General features: G+C 47.6%; 1 protein-coding gene across 2 annotated transcripts in view; it reads left to right on the top strand.

The window, feature by feature from the left end:
- The window catches only part of GABRA5 (gamma-aminobutyric acid type A receptor subunit alpha5), a 377,180-nt gene that overhangs the window by 266,227 nt on the left and 97,943 nt on the right, over positions 1-13,010 (top strand). For both annotated transcript variants that reach the window (XM_073541489.1, XM_073541490.1), the window contains exon 8: positions 2,239-2,391. In XM_073541489.1, the coding sequence (XP_073397590.1) occupies positions 2,239-2,391 (153 nt within the window). The remainder of the gene's footprint in view (positions 1-2,238; positions 2,392-13,010) is intronic.

The following is a 13,010-nucleotide window of genomic DNA, read 5'->3' as shown; positions in this document are numbered from 1 at the left end:
ATGCTGTAACCAAGGATGTAGAAATAACATAATAATTGGCAGCATATGCCAGGTGATATGCAATAAAAAGACACACATTCTGTATATGCATTTTACCTTCCATGTATACAGTAAATAATGTATACAAATGTTATATAACAGCCATTCATCCTGCTCCCATCAGTCCATGTAGTAAAAGATCAGCAATTAGGCATGAATTGTAAGATCTTGGTTATGATGCAGCTCGGTGGTTAGCACTGCAGCCTTGCAGCATACAGATCCTGAGTTCAAATCCCACCAAGGACCAAATATGCAAGGAGTTTGTATGTTCTCCCCGTGTTTGCTTGCATTTCCAGTTTCCTCCCCGACTCCAAAGGCATACTGATAGGGAATCTAGATTGTGAGCCCCAATGAGGAAAGTGCCAATAATGTCTGTAAAGTGCTGTGGAGTTAATGGCGCTATATAGCGAGTAAAAGCAATAAATAATGCCAAATTTTCAAAGTGCAAAGACTGAAGTCAATATGAACTGCATCAGTTGAACATTGTGAAATTACATCATGTGATGTGCACTTCATGTGGTTTGTTTTACATAACCTTTAAAAATGAAGCTTTTTATAATCAATAAAATCCAGAGGTTCTCGAAGTTCTTTCAAATTAAAGCCACAAGATCTCCAGCATAAATAAGGAGACAAGTGACAGCTGAGGAGCCCACGCAGCCGGGGTACCGCAGTGTATGCAGGCACAACCGCCAGATGTGTAAGCATTAGAAGAAGAAAAAGGTTTAATCCGGATGGGACACGTGCTGATCGCCTCTTAAAAGCTTGCTGCTCTGGTAGCTCCATGCTTCCCTCGGCTGATCTGATTGTATGCTGGGGGAGAGGGAGGAGTAGGATTCCTGACAACACGTGCCCTCAGGACACATAAATGCTTCTTTCATTTATAGTACAGGATCAACACATAATGGTATCATTGTTCCCTCTAAGCGTTACACTCTGGAAATGACAGTGTTAAAAATAAAAGATGCTGCTTCCTGCCATATCTGCTACTCGGGGAGTATTACACTTATTCTTTATATACTTCCAGTGACCATAGCGCAGTTGGTCTCCAAATAAATGCAGCAAGAACATTACAATATTCGCAATTATAAAAGTTTGCATCAACCTGCAAAAAAAAGGTAATCAGAAAACAATGAATCCTGCACCGCATTATGCATATTGGACCCGTATGTATAAAGGTACTGTCACACTAAGCGATATCGCTAGCAATATCGCTATAACTTGTGACGTTATAGCGATATTGCTAGCGATATTGATGTGTCTGATACTTACCTACGACCGGCTCCCCCGCTGGTTATCGCTGATCGCGCGAGAACGTTCAGGACTGTTTCTCGTCGTCAGCTTCCTGCTGGGCTTCCTGTGGAGAGACGAGCGACGAGCGTGGAGCCGGGTGGGAGGACGCAGGATTGCCTAGTGTGACAGGTAAGTAGCGACCCCCGTCCCCAGCGATGTCGCTGGTGAGATCTGCCTGTGTGGCAGCTCACTAGCGACCACTTAGCGATATACCAGCGATCCTGACCGCGTCATATCGCTGGTCGGGATCGCTGGTACATCGCTAAGTGTGACAGTACCTTAATACGGATTCAATAAAGGTGTCCACTTTTGGAAACTTTTCAAACATAAAATAGTAATGACACTATGATTTCCCTATAAAATGATGAAACAAGATGTCAGCTCACCAGTTCACCATCATGGCCGCGTTGTTTTCGGAAATAAATGGTAATTCTCCTCTGACTCGTAGATGGAACAGCAGAGAGAAAATGCCAGCGATGAAATAAGACATGTCTTGAGTATCCAAGTTGAAGTAAGAGCCAAAAAAGTTAGGCCTGCAGTGCGCCCCTGCTGCACTGGTGCCGAATCCTGTACCTGGAACTAGTGAGTGCTGTGTGCCCAGCGCAGTGGGTAATGCAGCCCATATACAGTCCATCTGGGCAGGGAGGATTCTGATTGCAGGATGCATGACAAAGAGCAGGACACAGATTGTAACCAGGGATTAGTAAAATACAGAAATCCGATTTTGCACAGGGAAAGCAAAGCATCAGTCATCAATGGATTTTCTAGACCTCATCATGCTCTCAGTAATCACTTTTCTACGTTCTGACTTCTCATTTGTTGTTGTGTTCCCTGTACTCAGGATTGTATGCAATGTATTTAAGTAATTTGGACTGGACATGTTACTATGTATCTCTCGTTCCTTCCTAGGTGAATACACAGTGATGACTGCACACTTCCATTTAAAAAGAAAAATTGGCTATTTCGTTATCCAGACCTATCTGCCGTGTATCATGACCGTCATATTATCCCAGGTGTCGTTTTGGTTAAACAGAGAATCAGTTCCTGCTCGAACAGTATTTGGTAAGTGTAAAGTCATCCTTAGGAAGACACAATATTGTAAAGTAACCGGCACTGGTTGCTGAGTGATATATTTTATGTATTCCAGTGTATTTAATTGTACTTCTCATTAAATACTCCTTTGTAGTTAAAGCAGACCTATCAGTTCATAACGGCTCACCATCTGGGAGCGCTCGCTAATACTTACAAGGATTATGGTGTTAGAGGATGGATGTTTTCTTTTAGAAAAAAAAAACAGCATGTCGTTATTGTTTCACATTAAAGATAGGGCAAGCTGTATGAAAAAGGGAAAAGGGTGACTTAATGACCATGGTGTGATTTATAAACTTACTTGCTCTAAAAGAAAGCTAACAAAAATGCCTATAACTGCCCCTGGTATGCATGTTGTCAGTGAATGACAAGTGAGATATCCATATTCCGTCATTTCCAACATTTGGGGGCTACAGTATGTCTAGGAAAGAAACTTTCATAGGTCAATATCTAATGGAGCATACCACAATTTCCTTCCCGTTGAAATTGGACAAAAATATAAAATTGATGGCATACAGCAGGGGTGCACAACTGTTATTGGTCCAAGAACCACATTATCATGCTGAACCAAACCCAATGGCCGCAATGAAAATTAAAGGGTGTTTTATATTTACAGAATATCAAAAGAATATACCATAAATGTTTGATAGGTGGAAATTTTGCAGTGTTTCTTTAAGTTTGTGTCATGCTGTGGGTGTACTAAATTCTATCAGTAAGCTAAGCTGAGTTATTATTACACATTTAAGAATATTCTTTGCAGATTCAGGGATTCACAGGCAAGGGCGTAACGAACGCAGCCGCAGAGGTTGCAACCGCGACAGGGCGGGCCTGGCGAGTTAGTGACCTGCCAACGCTAGCAGATACTTCAACTGGATTTGTGTCCTTTGACACATGTGAGGTGATGGGGAATATGCCTCTGAGCGTCATCTACCTTTAACCATTTGCATATAATTTGCAGCAGCTGTTTTATTTTATTAGTAATGTACATGGACATTGAGTATATTATTGCCTGCAGTACAAATCACTGGCCACAGGAGGCTACTATTTCCCTTGTTATTGCGAGATAACTCTGGCTTAACCTAGTTTGTGCAGGATTTTTATTCAGAGACAGTTACCTAGTTCTGTGAGGAGACATAGAAACAGCTATTCTGTTGGCAGAGACTTGTGTAATGTTAAATGGACTCTTTTCTGCTGGTTTCTACTGTAATTTGTAATGACACCAAAGGTGTCACTAGCGCTGCCTAGTGGGCGCTATCAGGGAGTGCAAGAATGAGCGCAGGGAGTGCAGGCAGAAGGCATGCAGTGCACAAGGACCTGAGACTAGTGTAGTGAGCTCAGGACCTGGCACTAAGCCATCACGTGACCAGGGGGCAGAGCCACCGCATGTGAGTGCAGGGAAGGACACTGAGCACGCAGAGAACAGGGCAAAGACAGTAAATGTGGTCAAGGAGAGCTGAGAGTCAGAAGCCAGATGAGCGCACAGTAACTACGGACAAGACAAAGAGTAAATGGGGACAAGCCAAAGGGGTCAGATAACCAGGAGAGACAGAGCAGTACAAAAGCAGGATATAGAGGCAGAAGTCAGAGGGCAAACCGAATCATGCACAGCAAGGTACACAAGCACAGAGGCACATGTTTAAGGATGAGTCACCGGGGTCAGCAACCACTAACCGAGCACACGGAAGCACTGTATCACTGACATTAATGCAGGTACTGCCAACATTAAATAGCCACCCCCAAATCAAAGAGTGGTGGACTGAATTAACCCTGACCTGACCTGGATGGAGGCGAAAGCATCCTGTCCAGAGTCAAGACACAATTTGGACAGAACCAGATGGATTCACAGAGCAGGGGGCAGTGCCAGCAATTGGGAGAAAGTGTCTGGCAGGAAGGGGTAAGTTTGCTGGCCATCTTTAGAGAGCAAGGTGAGAGCTGGAAATAGGAGGACATGTGACTTGCCCTGTTCCAGTTTCAGTGGCAGGGAAGAAGTTTGAAGTGACAATGTCCGCAGGAAGTAGCGGAGCTGAAATCCCTACCATTCGTCATCTGTGACTTGCTGGAGGGCCCTACTGCAAGTCGGCTGTGGTATAATGCATCAGTTGGAAACTCAGCATCCCTTGATCAAACAGCCATAATCTCTGCAATGAAATAATGACCAGACACAGGTCGGTAAGTCCTGAGCTCAGATCCACCACGAGGATTAGGGTGGGAGTGTGCACGCACACACAGCTAGCTTTGCACCAAATTCAGGCAGGCAGAAACAGGCACATAAATGCATCAGTACCAATCAGACTCAGCCTGCTGAACAACTAGTGACTCACACAAATTAGAAAATTAAAGGGGAATCTACCAAAGTATACAGAAGTGTTCAGACGAGCAGCCCATGGCACTCTCATCGTCTTTAAAGTGGACACGTCAGTGTATAATTAAATATCTTCTAGGTTCTACCTAGTGAGTTTAGAGTCATTTTGTTATGTTTGTAAGCTACTGTGCTGCATCACCTATATTCCACCCCTGGCATTCATTTGATTGTTCCAGTTTTCCAGATAAATGCTTGGTAGCCGCACTAAGCAGGTGCACAACTAGGTAAATTATAGTAATGTAGTAAACATTTCCGTGCCTACTGAGTGACACAGCACTGTTGTCCCGGTCAGTTCTGACCTGGTGTGTGTGAATTAACCTAATATATTTAGTTGGTTGGTGGAAGTTCATTCAGTCTGTGTTTAAGGTCGGAGTCACACTACCGTAGAATACGGCCGAGTACTATGCCACAAAACATTGCATAGCACTCGGCCCCATGTTAATCTATGGGGCAGCTCACATCAGCGTTTATTTTCTCAGCCGTATTCGGCGTATGTGTAAAATCGCAGCATACTGGAATTATCACTGAGATTTGGCTGAGACTCACCAATGTAAGCCTATGGGTGCAAGAAAATATCACACAGTACTCGGACCATGCGAGTGCTGTCCGATTTTTACGCATCGGTGTCTTTTGAAAAGTTGGCAATTCATCTGCTGCATACAGTAAAATCACAGTGTGACAGGTTAGAATAGACTAGAAAGAATGGATATATACACATCGAATGCATAGAAATATACTGTAGATGTCAGTGACTCACATACAGTATATATATATATATATGTATATATAGTATATATATTACAGAGATAGAAGAAAAGCCAGTAAATCAGCAGCCGCGTAGTTTAAAATCACAGCAGAAGCCGACAGGACAGAAGAGATGGATTACAATCAGTAAATACACATAGAATAGGTAGACATACAGATGTCTGTGACAAATGCTATTAGTACAGTGTGTGTGCAGCTTACTGTACATGTATTTATTTAATAAAAGATTTTTCTGAAAAAAATGGTGTTGGCTCCCGCATAATTTTCGTAACCAGCAGAAGGAAAACCAATGGATGGGGTCGATGTTTATAGCCTGACAAGGGGGTAATACCCATGGAGCTTCCCTGGCTTTTAATATCAGCTCATAGCTGTATACTTAGCCTTTACTGGCTATTAAAATGAGGGACCCTAAAAAAATGACGTTGGGTCCCCCATCATTAACAGCCAGCAGAGGCTATGCAGACAGTGAATTCATTGGCTGTGAACTCCCAGGACCTGTCTGACAGCACCGTAAGCAGGGGAATTTTCTCACGCTCGAGGTGCCCTCAGACATGGAATAGGAATTCATAGGGAGTCACTGAACACATGGTGCTCAGTGTCTCTGCTGGATGACAGGCTGTATGGTCACATCATGCAACCATGCAGCCTGCCATCTAGATGTAGCAGGACTAGACCCATCGTAGGACAAATTAATTAACAGTATCTCTGCAGAAAGGGGAGGAATATTGTTGGTTTTTATTTTTAACTCTTTTGCACATGACAAGGGCATCAGTGAAATGGGCAAGGTCGTAAGTATGCTTTAATTAAGATTTATTAAAGGAGTCTGTGTCATTCTTTCAATTAAAGAACTTTATTCTGGGTGTCTGTGCTTTCATACAATGTGACTATGGGGTGAGTAATAACGCCTCTCCATTACTACCCTTGGGGCTTGATGTCACCTGACAATACAAAGGTGACATCAACCCCCCCAAGTATCGCCCCACTTGTCACCGCTACAGGCTATAAACATTTTTCCCCAGACGTCCACTTTCTCTCTGCTGATTACGAAAATTACGAGGGCGCCCACGCAATTTTTTTCAGAAAAATTATCTTTTATTAATTAAATACATATACAGTAAGCTGCACACACACTTTACTAATTATATTTGTCACATACATCTGTTTATCTACCTATTCTATGTGTATTTACTGGATGTTATCCATCTCTTCTATTCTGCTGTGATTTTACACCATGCGGCTGCTGAATTGCCGACTTTTCTTCTATGTATGTAATATATAAACATATTGTAGGGATCTGTACTCACTCGGCTGCAGTTGAGGTAGGCTCAGGAAGCGGTATCACTGGAATGTCCAAGCAAGTTTATTCAAACGGCATAAACTGCTCTGGTTAGAAAAACAAATGCACAGCCTTTTCCGGCACAAAGTAGCAAACAGAAAAATACACAGTCCATATAGTACAGTGGGTTTGCCTGCGCAGGTCAGTGTCTTTAGCACACACACAATGGAGGTCTCCACACCTCCAGCTACAGACACTGAATGAAGCAGTTGGTCTCCATTTTATTCACCAAACCACTTCTCTGGAGTGGGAATTTGTGAGCGGTCATTACCACCCATCTCTTATGACCGCTCATAAAACCAGGCCCTGAGTGGCCCAAACATTTATCTCAGCACTATATGTGCTGATTGTGCTTAGCTGCACATATATTCAGTATCATGGGTCTGCCCCAGACGAAGTTTGCTCCATCTAGTTCAAATTCCATATTTCAAATTACAGATTTCTAATTACACTACTCTGAATTAGACTAGAATTGGACTGGAATTTGACTGTAAGGTAACGGACTGTAACACGACTACAATGTTTCAGCTTCTATTTACTATTACCCCCATACTGCTCTATTTTTCACTAACTCCTGTAATCCCCCCACCTAGTAAGGAACTATTGATTTCCCCCTCTATCCTCCCCAGCCATCTCACCTTTTCCTCAGAACTGATCCTCCATACACAATCCTTTTTTTCCTAGACACACATGGCCACATCATGTCCTATCCTGCTCCCACCTTCTAACGCTCTGTCTGCTACTCCTCATTGCTGGCGATGTATCCCCAAATCCTGGCCCTCCTCAACACATCCCCACACTCATTTCTAACACCCTGCCACAATCCTCTATACATTTCTGCAACCATGACAACCTCATACCTATTCATCCAGCCCCCACTCCCCCGGTCCCCCTACCTGGAGTTCTATGGAACGCTCGCTTTGTCTGTAACAAGCTGTCGTTTATCCATGACCTCTTTATCACCAACAAACTCTCCTTCCTTGCCATCACTGAAACCTGGCTCACTCCCTCTGACACAGCCTCTCCAGCTGCGCTTTCCTATGGCAGATTTCATCTCTCTCACACCCCTCGCCCCAGCAACAAATCTGGTGGAGGAGTTGGCTTGCTCCTGTCTGATACCTGCTTCTTTACCCCTATTCCACTCCCACCCTCCGCTACTCTTCCCTTGTTCGAGGTGCACTTCTTCCGCATCTATTCCCCCTCCAACCTCCAACTGACTGCAACCAGCAATCAGGACCAGCGAGCAAGCTGGTTTCCAATGTAAACAGCAGTTTCTAAGAGCTGCACAGCTCTTAGTTACCCACTGTTTGCCTTGGAAACCAGCGTGCACATCACTGATCGCTGGTCTCTCGCTGCCACAAGCAGCGATGCGCGCAGGCCAGCGGGAGACCAACGATCAAAAAACGGCCAAGGATGTTCCAGTGCGATCAGCGATACCCGGAAAGGGGGGCTGGTCACTGATCCATGTCACACACAGCGATGTTGCTGGCGAAATCGTTGTGGCGTCACAAAATCAGCGATCTCGCTGTGTGTGACGGGGCCTTAACACTCTGTATCTGTATGGCCCTGGCACCAGTAATTGTTCAGTTATCTCCCCTCTCAGCTTGATGACACAATATATCATCTCCTCATTCATGGCAAAATATGGGTATGGAGTATTGAGTGTCAGTCCCCAGCTCTTGAGCAACACCATTAAGTACCATTACATTATCAAAGGCCCTTTTTAGATTTAAGTTCCCCCGGACACCTCCAGCTCAAGGACATTGGCCTCAGTGGATGCTGTCTCATCCTCATCGCCAGTAAGCACACACTATGGAAATCTGTCATCTGCTGCCTGCAACAACGTTTCTTTAGGAGCGATCTAGCTGTTGTCCAGTGTGACGGACTCAGCTTCTGCTGAGCCCAATACAGGGAGTGTCAGGGGCAAGACCAAGGGGGTGAGCCACCATGACTGCTGGGACCAGACGGCCGGCTCAGGGGGACACTATGGGAGTGTCTGACGACCAGGGACAAGCAGGAAACAAGACAAGACATGATCAAGGCATCAGGCTGCGGACATCAGCTCCGGACATCAGGCCGCAGTCATCCAGCTTTCGATCTCTGGCAGCGATCGGCAGGTTCCGGGCATCCGACAGGCAAACCAGGGTTCAGGCAAGGAGGCACAACAGATATCCAGGCATGGTGCATGTTAGGGAACACGTCAAGGTCCAAGGCTAGGTGCGTGTGTAGGGGACACGCCAGGGTTCAAGGCTAGGTGCAAAGCAAGGTGCGTGTGTAGGGGACACGCCAGGGTTCACAAAAAGAGACAGGGTGCATGTGTTGAGTCACGCCAAAGCACAAGGTACAAGACAGAATGCGTGTTTAGAGACACACCAAGGCACAAGACAGAGTGCGTGTATAGAGACACGCCAAGGTTCACAAAACAAGACAGGGTGCGTGTGTAGAGACATGCCAAGGCACAAGGTAACAAAGCAGAGTCCTGCACGTGCAAAGAGACACGCCAGGGTCAGGGTTCAAGGCAGGGTGCGTGCTAGGAGCCACGCCAGGGTTCAGGGCAAGACGCGTGCTAGGAGCCACGCAGGATGCACATCTCACTGGCCAGTGCACACGGCTGTAACGCCAGCACGAGGCACGACCAAGGCACAGGAGGCGGGCAAAGGAACCTTCATGTTAGGAGCCACGCCAGGTTCAGGGCAGGGTGCGTGCTAGGAGCCACGCCAGGGTTCAAGGCAGGGTGCGTGCTAGGAGCCACGCCAGGGTTCAAGGAAGGGCTGCGTGCTAGGAGCCACGCAGGAGGCATGCCACACTGGCCAGTGCACACGGCTGTACACAAACACGAGGCACTTACCACGGCACAGGAGACGGCCAAGGGGAACCCACTCCGGGGTTCAAGACAGGACAAGGCAAGGATCAAGGCAAGGAACAAGGCAAGACTAGGCAAGAAACAAGGTACGGAACACGGAGCGGAACATAGGCAGAAACAGAGCCAGGTCAGAGCGAGGACAGAGTCTAGCAGCGGAGCGTAGGCAGAAGCCCAGAGCCGGGCCAAGGGAAGACCTTGGGACTAGACTTGGAAATGTGCAAGAGAGCACCAGAGGACAGAGTGCAGAAAACCAGGCTGAGACAAAAACGTGAGAAGTACTACAAGACTCAGAATAGCAAGGACCAGACATGGCGAAACAGGCAAGGCAGAAAACAGAGGAAGGACTACAAGTCAAAGAATAGCTAAGGCGAGACATAGCAAAACAGGCTAAGACAGAGAACAGCGGAAGTACTACAAAGCAAAGCAAGGCAAAGACAAGCATGGCACGAGAGACAACACAAGACATGGCACGAGACAAGAGGCAGAGTATGAGCATGGAGCGTGTGCAGAGATGCACGACAGGGCAGAGTGCACGGGCAGAGAATAGAGGGAGCAACCCAGTAGTCCAAGCAGCCATGCAGGGAAGCAACACAATAATCAGGCCCTGACCATAGGGAGGGGCGATCTGATATAGGGCATTAGCACCTCTACTTCCGGGTCAGGACCAGGGGAGAACTTCCAGTTCAGAACCTCAGGATCACAGAGCAGTCACATGATCAGAGTTCCAGACTTGCAGAGATGATTGCAGAACCAGAGCAGAACGCAGGAATCTTGCAGCCCAACAGTCATGAGGTAAGTGTGCACACTGCTCTAGGGAACATGCAGGATAGCAGACATGAGATGCCCGTGCACACAGCTCCAGGGTCATGAGGCAAAGCAAACATGGTGGACTTGGCGGACGTGACGTACCCCCCTCTTTGTGCCCCCTCTTACCGGGGCTGGAAAGAAGAAAAAAAAAAATTTTCTTCGGCAGAAACCAGAGTTTAGCACAAACACTCCAAACAACGTTGATCCAACATATGAAACAAGCACCTGCACCGGTCAAGATACAGGAGTCGCGGTCAAAACATGGAGATCCAGTGGGGAGGACTGTGGGTAGACAGGAAAGTCTTCTTACTCTGGCTGCCATCATTTCCAAATGAGTTCAGAGGACATAGATCAGGTCAGATTCTTCATCAGAAGAGTAGCTAAGGTACCAGCGGAGTCCAGGGCCTGATTAACTGTGACGGACTCAGCTTCTGCTGAGCCCATTTTTTGAGTGGACCCTGTGGGTCATGGTACCCACCCACCGAGGGCGAGCTTACCTTATGAGAATCCACCCCCTATACAGGGAGTGTCAGGGGCAAGACCAAGGGGGAGAGCCACCATGACTGCTGGGACCAGACGGCCGGCTCAGGGGGACACTATGGGAGTGTCTGACGACCAGGGACAAGCAGGAAACAAGACAAGAGGTAAGTGCAAGGTATCTTCATTAAGATCTTCAGGATCACATTCAGTACAAACGTGAAAACAAGCAAAACGTGCAAGGTGCGCGTGTGGACACGCCAAGGTCCATAGCATAGTATGTGCCAGGTGGCACGCCTAGGTACAGGTAAAGGCACAATGGCATCGGACTCCGGACCGCTGGCAACGATTGACATGATCAAGGCATCAGGCTGTGGACATCAGCTCCGGACATCAGGCCGCAGTCATCCAGCTTACGATCTCTGGCAGCGATCGACAGGTTCCGGGCATCCGGCAGGCAAACCAGGGTTCAGGCAAGGAGGCACAACAGATATCCAGGCATGGTGCATGTTAGGGAACATGCCAAGGTCCAAGGCTAGGTACGTGTGTAGGGGACACGCCAGGGTTCAAGGCTAGGTGCGTGTGTAGGGGACACGCCAGGGTTCAAGGCTAGGTGCAATGCAAGGTGCGTGTGTAGGGGACACGCCAGGGTTCGCAAAATGAGACAGGGTGCATGTGTAGAGACACGCCAAAGCACAAGGTACAAGACAGAATGCGTGTGTAGAGACACGCCAAGGCACAAAACAGAGTGCGTGTATAGAGACATGCCAAGGTTCACAAAACAAGACAGGTTGCATGTGTAGAGACACGCCAAGGCACAAGGTAACAAAGCAGAGTCCTGCGCATGCAAAGAGACACGCCAAGGTCAGGGTTCAAGGCAGGGTGCGTGCTAGGAGCCACGCCAGGGTTCAGGGCAAGACGCGTGCTAGAAGCCACACGGGACGCACACCTCACTGGCCAGTGCACACGGCTGTAACGCCAGCATGAGGCACGACCAAGGCACAGGAGGCGGGCAAAGGAACCTTCGTGTTAGAAGCCACGCCAGGTTCAGGGCAGGGTGCGTGCTAGGAGCCACGCCAGGGTTCAAGGCAGGGTGCATGCTAGGAGCCACGCCAGGGTTCAAGGAAGGGCTGCATGCTAGGAGCCAAGCAGGAGGCACGCCACACTGGCCAGTGCACACGGCTGTACACAAACACGAGGCACTTACCACGGCACAGGAGAGGGCCAAGGGGAACCCATGCCGGGGTTCAAGACAGGACAAGGCAAGGAACAAGGCAAGACTAGGCAAGAAGCAAGGTATGGAACACGGAGCGGAACAAAGGCAGAAACAGAACCAGGTCAGAGCGAGGACAGAGTCTAGCAGCGGAGCGTAGGCAGAAGCCCAGAGCCGGGCCAATGGAAGACCTTGGAACTAGACTTGAAAATGTGCAAGAGAGCACCAGAGGACAGAGTGCGGAAAACCAGGCTGAGACAAGAACGTGAGAAGTACTACAAGGCTCAGAATAGCAAGGACCAGACATGGCGAAACAGGCAAGGCAGAAAACAGAGGAAGGACTACAAGTCAAAGAATAGCTAAGGCGAGACATAGCAAAACAGGCTAAGACAGAGAACAGTGGAAGTACTACAAAGCAAATCAAGGCAAAGACAAACATGGCACGAGAGACAACACAAGACATGGCATGAGACAAGGGGCAGAGTACGAGCACGGAGCATGTGCAGAGACGCACGACAGGGCAGAGTGCACGGGCACAGAATAGCGGGAGCGACCCAGCAGACCAAGCAGCCATGCATAGAAGCAACACAATAATCAGGCCCTGACCATAGGGAGGGGCGGTCTGATATAGGGCATTAGCACCTCTACTTCTGGGTCAGGACCAGGGGAGAACTTTCGGTTCAGAACCTCAGGATCACAGAGCAGTCACATGATCAGGATTCCAGGCATGCAGAGAGGATTGCAGAACCAGACAGTGCTGGAACCTAGG

This window comes from Dendrobates tinctorius, unplaced genomic scaffold, assembly GCF_039654945.1.
Source record: "Dendrobates tinctorius isolate UK_male_01 unplaced genomic scaffold, ASM3965494v1 ptg000121l, whole genome shotgun sequence".
Classification (NCBI taxonomy): domain Eukaryota; kingdom Metazoa; phylum Chordata; class Amphibia; order Anura; family Dendrobatidae; genus Dendrobates; species Dendrobates tinctorius.
This window is presented reverse-complemented; position numbering and strand designations above follow the sequence as displayed.